At 38.4% G+C, this 15,407-nt stretch overlaps 1 protein-coding gene across 1 annotated transcript in view; it reads right to left on the bottom strand.

Annotated features, from left to right (window-relative positions):
* The window catches only part of RNF180 (ring finger protein 180), a 120,732-nt gene that overhangs the window by 36,512 nt on the left and 68,813 nt on the right, over positions 1 to 15,407 (bottom strand). The window contains exon 5 of the mRNA XM_036280363.1: positions 990 to 1,215. Within this exon, the coding sequence (XP_036136256.1) occupies positions 990 to 1,215 (226 nt within the window). The remainder of the gene's footprint in view (positions 1 to 989; positions 1,216 to 15,407) is intronic.

Raw genomic sequence — 15,407 nt, 5'->3', positions numbered from 1 at the left:
CCATATGATTTATTTATCAGCTCATCTACCCTTACCTGGTCTTTATATTTCATTTCTATGAATAAGTTCCCTTGTCCTGCTATTTCATTGATTGCATCTTTTAAAACACCTCAAATCCTTTTGGGTAGGGTATAAATAATTAAGTAGGATAGTCTATTATTGTCAACTTCTAAATTATAGTGCACAACCAAATACTTATTCCCAATATGATTTTAGAAGAACTGATTTGGAAAATATGACATGATTATTTTGATAAATGAATCAAGAGAGACTTGAGTCATTATTGATTTAAGATGTTAAGAAAAGCAACTTTAAAATAAAATAACTATCATTGTTTCCCAGATGGTGTGGCTCAGTGACTGAGCATTGACCCAAGCACCAAGAGGTCGCTGGTTCGATTCCCGGTCAGGACACATGCCCAGGTTGTGGGCCTGATCCTCCGTGGGGGGCATGCAGAAAGTGGCCAATCAATGCTCTCTTGTTTATTCTTGAATGAAGAAGAAAGACCTTAACAACAATAAGAAGGTTGAGAAGATTTGGAGTATGAGGGAAGGCATAATAGTTTTTCTTGGACAGTTACAGATGTACTCTCTGAGACTCCAGAAAATAACAAGGGACAAAGAATGAGTAGTAGTGGAAGGCACACCCGAGGAATAAACTAACAACGGGGCTGTTTCAAATTTCAATGGAATACCCTTGACAGCAGAGAAGTAAAGACTGAACAACAACTACTTAGGATGTTTTAGAAAAGACCTCAGCATAGAGTAAGGGATTCTGATGAGAACCTATTCTTCCCTATGATTCTATAATTTCAACACAGCTCTATGAATTGGACAGGCACCATATTATAAACCGGAGTAACAAATTATGTTATGCCGTATATGATTTTCAATATCTTTCTCATAACAATTTATAAAATACCTTTAGACCTGGAACAAAGAGTTAGTCAGAACAACCAGGCAGTCATGCTAACGGAGGGGAACAGTTACCTGTCTGGAAAAAGACTCTGGAAATAATCGTTCGACACAGTGGGCAGGGAGTGCTTGCAGGATTGTCTTTGGCAAGAGTCCGTAAGCAGGGCTCACAGAAGATGTGGTGGCAAGGGTAACACATGTACGGGTTGAAATAAACATCCAGACACACTGCACAGATGTAGCTTTCCTTTTCTTCTACATATTCATTTTCATCATCTGTATTCATGTCATTAGTCAAAGTCTGCAAAACATAAGCAAAACCAATTTCTCTTAGTTCAGTATGAGATTAGTTTCCTTGATAAAGAGAGATTGACTTTATATTTTGTTAAAATGAATGAAAATATTTATGAAAAGCACATAATATCTGTTTCTGTGACATATTCAAACTGACAGAAGTACTACCTTGCAAAGTGAGAAGAAACTGAAGACACACATGAAAAAACCCAGAAGTCTTAATTATTCTTTTTCTATAATGCTAACTGCTAAAATATACCTAAGCACATCAAGCACGCCTATATCTCTACTTAGCCAGCACCAGTTGGTAAGTATTAGGTGTACCAGTCCCAGGATTACAGATTCCCCATCTAGCCCACTCCCACCACAGCACATAAACCGTCACAAGCTATGAAGCCTCTTATGGGCATCCACACACGATGAGAAGTGAAGACAAGAGATACTGTATTTCATCATTCTATCGTGCATGGAGTGTTCTCTGTTCTGTACTTTGTACCTTCCTGGGCCTCGAAGCCAAGACAAGGCCCAAGTCTAAGGTAAGTCAGGAAGTAGACAAGGCAAAGAAACTTGCTCTAATTCTGGGATCAGCCATGCACCTGGGAAACAGGATTACTGTGCCTTCCTGCTCCCCACCACAGGGTAATGAGAAAGAAGCTAATAAGAGGCAGTTATGAAAGAGGCAGCTCAGAGGTTAACAGCCCCAGGTCTGGTAGCAGAATTCCTGTTACTTAATTAATCTCACAATTTCCTCTCTGTGAGGATGTTGTGAGGATTAAGTGAGGTAATCCACTTAAAGTGTTTAGCACAGTGCTGGCACAGAGTAAATATTCAATCAATGTTAGCCTCAGCCGCCTCCTCCTCTCCCTCCCAATCCCTTCTCCATACCCATCTTTCCAGGCCCTGTAGTTTCTGCCAGAATCTTGAGAATCATTTCCTCAAACCAGGCCTGGCCTCAGTCCACTGAGGCATAATGGGAATCTACACTTAGATGTTTGTGAAAATGAAGATCAATGATTAACATTTGAGTGGGCCTTGGGTTTAATAAATAGTAGAATGTTACATAAAATGTAAAAGTTATGTAAATGAGGCCAACAGAGCCTTGAAAATACAGAAAAGCATTTCCACTTGATACACTATTATTTGATTTATCCAGATGGCTTTGCTTCCCCTCTGCCAGTCTCTTTCTGATACTTGCTGAAAATTTCTCTCTTATGAAGGACTTATTTGAATCTTTTGTCCATTTATTTTTAATTGGATTGCCTGATTTTTCCTATAGACTTGTACGTATTTTTACTTTAGTTATTTTTTATGGGTTAGATGTGTTGCAAATATATTTTACCTTCTTTTTCTGGTTTGCCTTTTCATTCTTTTCATGGTGTCTTTTGATGAAATAAAGTCCTTAATTTTAAAGAATGTTTTTCTTTTATGGTTAGTGCTTTTGGTGGCTTTATTTCATCATAGTTAATAATCCTATAATATTCTTGAAATTGATTTTCATGGGTGGTGTGCTTAAGGGGTAAATTTCATTTTCACTCTTCATGTAATTCTTAATGGGTACAATCCTTTTATTGCAAAGATTTCCTTTTCTCCATTGCTCTGCAGTGCCATGCTATTGTTAACAAAAAGGCCAGATAAGCCCGAGTCGGCTTTTAAGGCTTTCTTTTGTTCTATTCGTTTCCTGCCCATTCCTAGGCCACAATAAGAATCTCTTACTGCAGCTTTATATTAAGCCTCAATATCTGGTAAAGGAAGTTCTTTCATATTATTGCTATTCTTTAAGAGTGTCTTGGCCTCTTCTCTGGCCATATAAAATTTGGAATTACCTTATCTAGTTCTTTTTAAAAAGTCAGAGTTTTTATTCAAACAGCATTGAACTTGCAGATAAATTTAGGAAGAGTGAGAAATCTTTACAAATAGAATTGTAAAGCACATGATCTTGGTTTCTCCCTCCATTTATTAAAAATTTTCAAAAATTATCTTGGTAGAGTTTTGCATATATTTGAATGCGTACTTTGTCTCCACTTTGATTAATTCCTGTTAATATACATGGCATGCTCCAATAGCATTCACATCGAAACAAACACATGTAAAGCCCCAGACCTCTCCAGCAAAGCTTCACAAGAGACTTGATTGTACTGCATCTTGGTTCTGCTTCCTCGCCTCCTAGTCATGCTTCAACTTGCTCTAACCTGGCTTCTGCTCTCAATACTCTGCCAAACCGTTCTGGTACAGATCACTAACAATCTCTGTGCCTCCAGATCCAGGATGCACGGCTGATCTATGTTCCTCGACCTTTCAGCAACATTTCCTAAGTAGACCAGGACCTCTTTCTGCCTACTTAATGCCTCTGTCTTATATTTGAAATAAATAAATTAATATTTGATTACCTTTGAAAAGAAAAAGCACCAGGCCCAAATGGGTTCACTGGTAAAGTCTACCAAACATTTAAGGAAGAGATTCTACCAATTCTCAACAATCTCTTTGAGCAGACAGAAGTAGAAGGAATGTTTTCTAACTCATTCTATGAGGCCAGCATTACCTTAATACTAAAACCAGATTCAAAAGAAAACTTACAAGAAAACTATAGCTCAATATCCCTCATGACATAACTGCAAAAGTTCTAAAAAAAATTAACAAATTAAATACAACAATGCATAAAAAAAATTATATACCATGACCAAGTATATTTTACTAAGTGAAAGAAGCAAACCAGACTGAAAAAGAGGATGAAGTTTTTCCTTCCCTCTGAGAGACACACACAGTGATGTGTTCCAGATTCCATTCAGAAAGATATACACCTTTCTGTGGATTTGCCACCAGGTATAGGGAAACATAGTGTGTTCAAAGGTAAGTTAACTTTTCCCTTGAATCTGCACCTCATCAAAAATCTTAGACCCTGTTACCTCAGTCCAATCATTATTCACCCAAGAAATAAGCTTAGCTATCAGATTTTTCCTTGATCTTCACTTTCTAAATCTCATCAACAATAAGTTCGTACAGATAACACTTGCTGAACAGCTCTATGTGTTACTCCCCTTCTCTCTTCCCATTGCCACTGCCTCAGTTCAGCCCCACTGTCTCCTGGGTGAACAGTCTCGTCTTCCACAGTCCACACAGCTCATGCTCTGTACTGCCGCCAGACAGATCTTTCTAAATGGAATCTGGAATACATCACTGTGTGTATCTCTAAGGGGGGAGGAAAAACTTCACCCTCTTTTTCGGTCTGGAGAAGCCTCAATTCAGCCTCAGGTAAAGGATTTACAGTTCAGGTAAGTCAGTTCACGGGTGACTGACCAAGCCATGTTACTAACTGGTGGGTGAGGTCACTATGTTGAAAAAGCAGGCCCTCCCATCATCTCCTCTCCTTTTTTCATATTATAATGTTCAGAAATATGGCACTTTTAGGCTGAGAGGCCAGCTGGTTGGTATGTAAGAAGTTTGACTTTGGAGCTCCATTTTCTATTTAAATAAGCATCACATGCTTATGGTAGCAAATGAAACAATACAATGTAATCACTTTTAAAGGCAAAGTGAACTGTGGCAGACACTATTGGTTGGATAATCCAGTACTTCTCCCAACCCTCATTTCCTTTATAAGAACCATCATCTATTATGTAACCCAGAAAACATAAATAGTTTTTTACCTAGGCTTTCTTATAGCTAGAGTCAGCCCAGTTTGGGCCAATGAGACATAAGGAAGGCATTCTGACCGTCTGTGGAAAAGCTTTGGATTTCCCAATGAAAAGGGCAAAGATAGCTAATACCATCCTTTTCCTTTCTTTGAACAACATGATCCTGATATCTGAATCTGTGTCAGCTCTCTTGCAGGTGAGGCAACGTGCGTGAGAACAGAGGAAAGTGGAGGGAAAATTAGAGTCTGCATCACTGATTGCAGAAATTGACTCTCTAGACTTACTGTATGAGAAAGGTAATCGCTCCTCCAGTCAGTCAAGTTTCTTTTGTTTACATTGTCTCTGTGCTGTGGGTGGCTGCTTTTGTGCCGCCACAGCAGAACTAAGTAGGTGACAGAGACCATATGATCAGCAAAACCTACAGTAGAGACCATTACTTGCTAGCCTGAGAAGTTCCATTATGTTCCTGAATACAGCACTGCTAATTTCCATCACAATCAACAAATATTTACTGAGTGAGCTAATAAGCATTATTTCAGTCCTTCTTAGTCTGCTCAGGCTGCAATAAGAAAATATCATAGAGTGGGTAACTTAATCAGCAGATATTTATTTCTACCTTGAAGCTGGGAATCCAAGATCAGGGTGCCAAACGTGGTGGAGTCCGGATGAAAGCTCCTCCCCAACTGCGGATGGCCGCACCCTGTGTGTGCTCACATGGCCTTTCCTCTGCACCCAGATCTCTCTCTCTCTCCCCCCCTTTTCTTAGACGGCCAGAAACCCTATGTATTCACCTCCCCGCCATATGACCTCATTTAATCTTAATTATCTCCTAAAAACTCTATCTTCAAATACAGTCACAGTGGGGGTTAGAGTTTCAACATATGAATTTGGAAAGGACATGATTCAGTCCATTGCAGGGGTAAACAAGGCAGTAGGAATACTGCAGCGAACATATCAAGCAAGTAAGGCCTATTAACTAGTTCTTTAAAAAAGAAGAAAAATGTGAAGGAAAGATATTTACAAGAATGTGAGTGCTGAGTGGCAGAAAGAGGCAGTAATGAAGGAATGGGCTATAAAGGGCCTGAACCAGAGTAGTTGCCTTGAAAACTTAAGACAGTTTGAAATCAAAATCAGCAGGAGCTCATTTTCATTTTGGTGGAGGAAGATGGTTTTATTTTTTTATTTTTTATTTTTTTTAATCCTCACCCGAGGATATTTTTTCCATTTTTTTGTACAGATAGAGTGGGAGGGAGGGAGAGGAAGGGAGAGAGAGAGAGAAACATTGACGTGAAGGGACACATCAAGTGGCTGCCACCCGCACGACCAACCAAGGCCGGGGACAAACTGCAACCAAAGTACGTGCCCTTAGCGGGAACCGAACCCGGGTCTCTCTGGACCGCAGGCTGACGCTCTAACCGCTGAGCCAAACTGGCCAGGGCGAGGAAGATGGTTTTAACATGAATAATTTTTATTTTTTTCCCTCATAAGTCTTAAAATAATCATATATCTTGAGTTCACATTTTTATTTTGATTTGCATTCCTCTACTATGTTGGAAGAATTTTTCTTTAGGTACTCATAATCTTTAATTAAGGAAATAATATTCTTTTTTTAAATTAATTTGTTTTTGTCACAGATGTTTCTCCTTTTTTCCCCATTAACACCCTCTTCCCTATCACCCCCACCCCACCCCCAGCTTTGTTGTCCATGTCCATTGGTTATGCATACATGCATATATATTCTGTGGTTTTCCTATTCCCCCCCTCCCCCCCGAGGATTGTCAGTCTGTACCCTACTTCCACATCCCTGGTTCTACCCTGTTCCTCAGACTCTTATGTTCATTATATTCCACAGATAAGTGAGATCATGTGATTTTTGTCTTTCTCTGCTTGACTTGTTTTGCTTAGGATAATACTCTCCAAATCCCTCCATGCCGTCTCAAACGATAAGAGATCTTTCTTTTTTATAGCTGCATAGTACTCCATTGTGTATATGTACCACTGCTTTTTTATCCATTCGTCTACTGATGGACACCTGGGTTGCTTCCAGATCTTAGCTATTGTAAATAGTGCTGCTTTGAACATGGGGGTACATATATTCTTTCTGATTGGTGTTTCAGGCTTCTTAGGGTATATTCCTAGAAGTGGGATCATTGGGTCAAATGGCAGCTCAATTTTTAATTTTTTGAGGTAACACCATGTTGTTTTCCATAGTGGCTGCACCAGTCTGCATTCCCACCAACAGTGGACTAGAGTCCCCTTTTCTCCACAACCTCGGCAACACTTGTTTGATGATTTGTTGATGGTGGCCATTTGGACAGGTGTGAGGTATACCTCATTGTTGTTTTAATTTGCATCTCCCTGATGATTAGTGATGTTGGGCATATCTTCATGTCTCTTAGCCATTTATTTGTATGTCTTGTTTGGAGAGGTATCAATTTAGTTCCTCTACCCATTTTTAAATTGGGTTCTTTGTCTTCCTTTTGCTGAGTTGTATGAGCACTCTATATATTTTGTAAATTAATCTTTTATCTGATGTGTCATTGACAATTATGCTCTCCCATACAGTGGGTCCCCTTTCCATTTTGATGATTGTTTCTTTTGCTGTGCAGAAGCTTTTTAGTTTGATGTAGTCCCACGTGTTCATTTTTTCCTGTGTTTCTGTTGCCTTAGGTGATGTATCAGGGAAAATTCTGCTGTGTTTGATGTCCGAAATTTTGATGCCTAAATTTTTTTCTAGGATTTTTATGGATTCATGAGTCACATTTAAGTCTTTGTCCATTTTGAGTTTATTCTTGTGTATGGTGTAAGTTGATGGTCTAGTTTCATTTTTTTGCATGTAGCTGTCCAATTTTCCCCAACACCATTTATTAAAGAGGCTGTCTTTACTCCATTGTATGCTCTTGCCACCTTGTCAATTATTAATTGAGCATTATGTCCTGACTCAATTTCCGGGTTCTCTGTTCTGTTCCACTGGTCTATATGCCTGTTCTTGTGCAAGTACCAAGTCTGTTTTGATTACAGTAGCTTTGTAGTATAACCTGATATTCAGTATTGTGATCCCACCTACTTTGTCCTTCTTTTTCAAGACTGCTGTGGCTATTCAGGGTTTTTTTTTTTGTTCCATATGAACTTTTGAAGTATTTGTTCTAGTTCTGTGAAATATGTTGTTGGTATTTTTTTTTTGTTATTTTTTTTTATCCTCACCCGAGGACATTTTTCCAATTTTTACTCAGATAGAGTGGGAAGGAGAGAGAGGAAGAGAGAGAAACATCGACGTGAAAGGGACACATCGAGTGGCCGCCACCCACACGAACCAACCAGGGCCGGGGACAAACTGCAGCCAAGGTACATGCCCCTAGCGGGAACCGAACCCGGGTCTCTGTGGACCGCAGGCTGACGCTCTAACCGCTGAGCGTTATTTTTGATGGGGATTGCATTGAATCTATAGATCACTTTGGGTAATATGGACATTTTAATGATGTTAATTCTTCCAATCCATGAACAAGGTCTGTGCTTTCACTTCTTTATATCTTCCTCTATTTCTTTTTTCAATGTCCTGTAGTTTTCTGCAAATAGGTTCTTTACTTCTTTGGTTAAGTTTATTCCTAGGTATCTTAATTTTTTTGCTGTGATGGTAAATGGGATTTTTTTTTAGTTTCTCTTTCTGTGAGTTCATCATTGGTGTATAAGAATGCTGTCTATTTCTTGATGTTAATTTTATATCTTGCTACTTTGCCAAATTCATTCATTAAGTCTAGCAGATTTTTGATGGAATCTTTAGGGTTTTCTATGTATAATATCATGTCATCTTCAAATAATGACAGTTTCACTTCCTCCTTTCCAATTTGGATCCCTTTTATTTTTTCTTTATGTCTGATTGCTGTGGCTAAGATTTCCAGTACTATGTTAAATAAAAGTGGTGAATGCTGGCATCCTTGTCTTGTTCGTGTTCTTAAGGGAAATGCTTTTAGTTTTTGCCCATTGAGTATGATGATGGCTGTAGGTCTTTCATATATGGTCTTTATTATGTCAAGATATGATCCCTCTATTCCCACATTGCTGAGCATTTTTATCAGAAATGGGTGCTAGATTTTGTCGAATGCTTTTTCAGTATCTATTGATATGATCATGTGGTTTTTGTCTTTCATTTTCTTTATGTAGTGTATTACATTTATTGATTTGTGAATTCGTACCAGCCTTGCGTCCTTGTTATGAATCCCACTTGGCCATGGTGAATAATATTTTGATATACTGCTGGATCCAATTTGCTACTATTTTATGAAGGATTTTGGCATCCATGTTCATCAGGGATATTGGCATGTAGTTTTCTTTCTTTGTAGTGTCTTTTTCTGGTTTTGGAATTAGAATTATGCTGGCCAAATAAAACCAGTTTGGAAGTCTTCCTTCTTGAATTTTTTGAAAAAGTTTGAGAAGAATGGGTGTTAGATCTTCTTTGAATGTTCAGTAAAACTCTGCCATGAAGCCGTTTGGGCCTGGGCTGTTGTTTGCTGGGAGAGTCTTGATTACATCTTCAATTTCCTTAGTTGTTATTGGTCTGTTCATGTTTTCTATCTCTTCCAGTCCAGTTTTGGTAGACTGTGTGTTTCTAGACATTTGTCCATTTTGCTTAGATTGTCAAATTTGTTGCCATATAATTGTTCATAGTATTTGTTAATGATCCTGTGTATTTCAGTGGTGTTAGTTGTTACTTCCCCTCTTTCATTTCTGATTTTGTGTATTTGGGTTCCCTCTCTTTGTTTCTTAGTGAGTGTAGCTATGGGTCCATCAATCTTGTTTATCTTTTTGAAAAACCAGCTCTTTGTTTCCTTGATCCTTTGAATTGTTTTTTTGTTTGTTTTTTGTTTTTGTCTCTATGTCATTTCTTTCTGCGCTGATCTTTACTATTTCCTTCCTTGTACTTGCTCTGTGGTTTTCTTTTTGTTTGCTTTCTGGTTCTTTAAGTTGTCAGGTTAGTCTATTAGAAATTTTTCTTATTTTTTGAGGTAGGCCTGTAGTGCACTGAACTTCCCTCTCAGAACTGCTTTCACTACATCCGATAGATTTGTGTTGTTATGTGTTCATTTTCATTGGTTTCCAGGAAGTTTTTAATTTCTTCCTTGATCTCCTCGGTAACCCATTCTTTGCTTAATAACATGCTATATATCCTCCTAGTGTTCAAATGTCTTTGCATGTTCTTGTTCAAATAGATTTCTAGTTTCATGCCATTTGTGATCTGAGCAGATGCTTGATATGATTTCAATATTCTTGAACTTGTAGAGACTCAGTTTGTGTCCTAACATGTGGTCTATCTTTGAGAATGTCCCATGTGCACTTGAGAAGAATGTGAATTCTGTAGTTTTGGGGTGTAATTCTCTTTAGATAGCTATTAAATCCACTTGGTCTAGTGCTTCATTTAGAGTCTCTGTTTCCTTGTTAATTTTTTGTCTAGAATATCTATCCAGCGATGTCCCCTGCTATGATTGTATTGGTGTCAATTTCTCCTTTGAAGTCCTTCAGAATATTTTTAATATATTTTGGTGCTCCTATATTGGGTGCATATATGTTTACCAAGGTTATATCTTCCTGTTGGATAGATCCTTTGAGTATTATGTAGTGGCCTTCTTTGTCTCTAGTTATGGCCTTCATTTTGAAATCTATTTTATCAGATACGAGTATTGCTACCCCAGCTTTATTTTTGCTTTCCGTTTGCTTGGAAATTTTTTTTTCCATCCCTTCGCTTTCAACCTATGTGAGTCTTTTGTTGTGAGGTGGGTCTCTTGTATACAACACATGTGTGAGTCATGCTTTCTTATCCAATCAGCTACTCTGTGTCTTTTTATGGGAGCATTCAGTCCATGTACATTTAAGGTGATTATTGATATGTACTTATTTATTGCCATTTTTGTTTAGTGTGGTTCTATTTTTATTCCTATTTCTTCTACTAATTTCATTTTAACATTTCTTACAGTGCTGGTTTGGTGCTAATATGTTCCCTTAGCCTTTTTTTTTTTTTTTTTTGGTCTGGGAAGCTCTTTATTTGATCTTCTGTTTTTATTGATAGCACTGCTGGATAGAGTAGTATTGGGTTCAGATCCTTGTTTTTCATGACCTCGATTACTTCACGCCATTCCCTTCTGGCCTGTTGTGCTTCTGTTGAGAAGTCAGCTGATAGCCTTATAGGGGTTCCTTTGTAGGTAACCTGTTGCTTATCTCTTGCTGCCTTTAGGATTCTCTGTTTGTCTTTCATTTTTGGCATTTTAATTACTATGTGTCTTGGTGTGGGCCTGTTTGGGTTCTTCTTACTTGAGGCTCTCTGTGCTTATTGAATTTGAATGCCTTAACCAAATTGGGGTGGTTTTCTGTCACTATCTGTTGAAATACATTCTCTAACCCTTGCTCATTTTCTTCTTCTTCGGGGACTCCTATGATTCAAATATTATTATGTTTCCAGTTGTCCCACAGTTCTCTTAAGATGTCTTCCTGTTTTTTAATTGTTTTTTTTCCTTTTGGTTTTCTGTTTGGTTGATTTTTTGTACCCTGTCTTCTAATTTATTGATCTGGTTCTCAGCTTCCTCTACTCTGCTGTTTAGTCCTTCCAATGTGTTCTTTATTTCTGCTATGTCATTCTTCATTTCTTCTTGGTGGTTTTTCGTTTCCAATTGGTTGATTTTCAATGTTTCTATGTCTTTACTTATGGTGTTGATGTCCTTACGCATGCGTTGAGTTTCCTCAAGATCATGGCTCTGAATTCTACCTCTGATAACTTGCTTAACTGGATTTCATTGATCTCATTTTTGGTGGAGGTCTCCTGTTCTTTCATCTGGGATTTGTTTCTTTGTTTCACCATTTTGGCTATCTCAGTGGGTTTTGGAACCTGCCAAATTTTCCCTGTGGGTTTTCGCATTCTGATATTTTTGGCTCCCTCTATTGTGTTTGTATGAGCATGGGAGGACCCACGTTAAACACCCCTGTCAAACCTTACTTTCTTAGCAAATTTTTCAAGCCCAGGAATGGTTCAGTTGTCCTCTAGCTTTTTGCCTGGTGGCTATGAGTCCTGGTTACTTGAAGAGTCTTGGGTTCTCAGTTAAATAAAAAACTCCCTCTGGTGTTCAGCTTAAGAGGATTTCCTGAGGGTGGGGCAGATGCTGGTTGTTAATGAGCTTCAATTTGTATTTCAATGGCCCAATTGTGTGGGGTTTATCTCCCAGGGAGGGGCTGCTGCCTCTCCCCAGAACCCTGGGAAGGAGTAAGATGGCCACCATTCTGAGTGGCTGAAACTCAGCAAAAGCTCTGAGTGCCCTCCAAATCCCAAGTGTCCCCACACAGTTACAGTCCAGTCTGCCCTCCCTCTGCCAGAGCCCAAGGTGAATGGCTGTGGCTATTTTAGCGCCCTGTCCCAGCCCTCTGCACTGTGGAGCAGGCTTGGAATTTTAACCCCAAGTGTGCTGCTCACAGCTAAGACTACTGCTGTTCTTAGGCTCCCAACCCCTCTCTTTTGCCTCCTATAATCCTACCAGGATCAGTTCAGTGTCCCTGGTTATATGGTTCTCACCATCTGCTTTTCTGTTGCTTTCTCCCAATGATTTGTCTTTATTTTAGTTGTGATTCCAGTTTGGTCCTTGGAGATGGTCTGTGTAGCTTTCATTCACTCTTCCACCATTTTTGAATCTACTTTGGAAGATTTAAAAAAAAAAGTCAAAGATCCTTGTTTGGGACCTCCAGTCAGGTGAGAAGTCCCACTGGGCTACTATGGACAGCAAACACAGGTCTGTAACAAAAGCCATTTTTTAGCCTCCAGTGCCAATTCTTAGAGTTGTCAATCAGTTCCAGATCTACTAAATGCAGCGGCTCAAAACCATGGCCTGTCACATATTACTTTAGAAAGTAAATCTTTTTTTCAGTCTCTCTCCTCTTTACAAATCTCTTGGCCTCTTTTCTTGCCTTTTTCCTTACTTCTTTATTTTCTTTGTAGCAACACCCCCCCACAAAAATAAAAACACCCCATTTATATATTAACCAATATGTTTTTTTTGTTTTAGGTTCTTGTTATCCATGACACTTCTTCACTACTCAGGCAGAAACAGATAATGTTTTACTGCCTCAAGGAATGGATGACACAGCATTATGTAAATAACAAAAAAAATTATTAAATTTTTGGCATTTGATTTTCAAAAGCCTAGGAGGATTAAGTAAATGATAGATTTAAAGGATCTTTTTCCTGTTCCTCCCATCCCCATCCCCTATGCTCAACATATACCAGGTAAAGATGATATGGAATTGGGGCAGGAATCTGGTGGATCTCTGAGAAGGCAACATATTCCAAAAGAGGACTCAAATTAAAAATTAAATTCACTCAATTGTTCACTTATTCATTCATTCACTCAACAAATATTCATAACCTATTTATTATGTACAAATATCTTTTAATTAAAAAAACTAAAAATTACATTTCCTAAATACCTGACTTTGTGAACTATATGATTCATTCCTAGAACAAATTCTTTTTCCTGTCTTTTCATTACATCTTTTAACCTCTTCACATAAACTGGAAGTTTGCCTACCTTTCTCTAAATATTATTCTATTGCATTTTTCTTATGTTTGACACAAAGTCCATGCTAGTCACGGAAAAAGTTTAGATATTAAGGTTAGCAGAAAACAGCAGTGATTAAGACATGGTATATTGAAGTTATTCTAAATATACAGATATATATGCTACAAAATTCTCATTTCTGGGTCTTCAAAATGTAAATTTTTATAAATGTCACTGTTGTGTCATAAGAATCTGTATTTCTAGTATCAGAATATGACTTCAGATTTATATAAATGAATATTCCAAATTTGAGAGTTTTGCATTTCTAACATATGCTAGCTTCTGATACTGTTGTAATGAGTTATTAATTATAGAAAAGGGGCAAAGGGAAAGCCAGACATTACTGGCATGTCATTTGGACAGCTTCTCCAGGAAGCTGCAACTTTGCACTCCCCAGGGAACCACCTTCACACTTCCTGCAGGTCGCTGGGGGACAGGGTCCAACAAAGGGGAGATAGATATATAAGCAATAAAATTGGGATGGCATAGGGAAGATGTCTGTCAGTCAAAACTTGGAAACAGAGATCACTGGCCAGAGTGGGCAGGGCCACTGCAAGCCTACAAAAATTTGGGGATACATAATACCCTAAAAAAAGGAGTTCTCTTTCTTGGCTCTCCTGCATTCACCTGTGTTTCTTCCATAGCTATGTGGCCCTGCACACCCCACATGCAATGGACTGATGGGCTGCAGTGGGGAACACAAGCTAAGCTAGCCTTATGCTGGAATGGACTCTGCTCCTACATGAAAGGGAAACTTTGGATGCTGCCTCTGATTCTAGCTCTGCTGAAGCCAAAGCTACACTTCATTCTTGGTGAGACAAGGGGAAATGGAATCTTGGCAATTTCACATAAATAAAGCTTTCTACAATACCTTATCCTCCTGTGCAAGTCTCAGAAAATTATTTTTCTTGGGATATTGCAAGAACCCACTCCCACAAGCAACCAGTGGAGACGAGGACTTCTCCCCACTGATAACAATTTTATTATCAGTCATCAAAAATATGTTTTAGGAAACAATTGGGAGAGTTTTTTATATTGCAAACAAACCACTTTGGGTCAACATGGGAAAACAGGCCAATGCAGTAAGCCTCCCTCAAGTGATGATTAAATAAAAGTGCTACATAAAGTGTTCAAAACCTTATCTGTTAAAATTATAGGTTGGGAGTCAAAACTCTAGGCTCTATGTATAGCTGTGAACTAGAAGAGCTGTTTGGTTTGAGGACTATGGTTCAGAAGCCAGCTACTCTGGACCGAGTCAACAGAAGAATACCAGCACACCAAGCCTACACTACTTGTGAGTGTGAGGTTTGGATTTGCACCACCCAAGAAGCTGGGAAACCCTGTATAGAAAAAAAGTAACATGAAAATATCTCCTAAACCACAGCAAAGTCAAACACAAAACTGGCCCCAATTCCCCAAAATTCAGGGCACTCGAGATTCATACAGAAATAACTTCTACTGAAGATAAGCTCACAGTAAAATTTACAAAGTACGGCAGAAAAAATACCTGCCGGTAAAAAGTATAAGTAGATGTATGAATGGAAGAATTCACCTTTGAAGAACTACATATAACTGAAAAATATATAAAAATTTTAAAGTAAGTGTGTTCAAAGAGAATTTAAAAGAATAATACAGTCAAAAAGGCAAGAACGGGATATAATAAAAACAAAAAGTGCATTTGAAAAAGAACTCAAATGGAGATTGTAAATGTAAAAGAGCAGGTCAAAGAAGACAGATTTAGTGAAATAGAAAACATTGCTAAAAGAAACAATCTCCAAAATTCTCAGCTTCTCTTAGAGAGACATGGCAGAGGCTTCCTTGAATCTTTCTAAGCACTGAAGAGGAATATAAGGAATTTCAGAAAATCATTTTATTCAGCACTAAAACCAAGGCTTCTCTAAAAATTTCTTTTAAATAATACTCTAGCTTGGCCGGTGCGGCTCAGTGGTTGAGCTTCGATTCATGCACCAAGAAGT

The sequence above is a fragment of the Molossus molossus genome, unplaced genomic scaffold (assembly GCF_014108415.1).
Source record: "Molossus molossus isolate mMolMol1 unplaced genomic scaffold, mMolMol1.p scaffold_m16_p_3, whole genome shotgun sequence".
In the NCBI taxonomy this organism is placed as follows: Eukaryota; Metazoa; Chordata; class Mammalia; order Chiroptera; family Molossidae; genus Molossus; species Molossus molossus.
The sequence above is the reverse complement of the archived record's forward strand: the minus strand, read 5'-3'. Positions and strand labels throughout refer to the sequence as shown.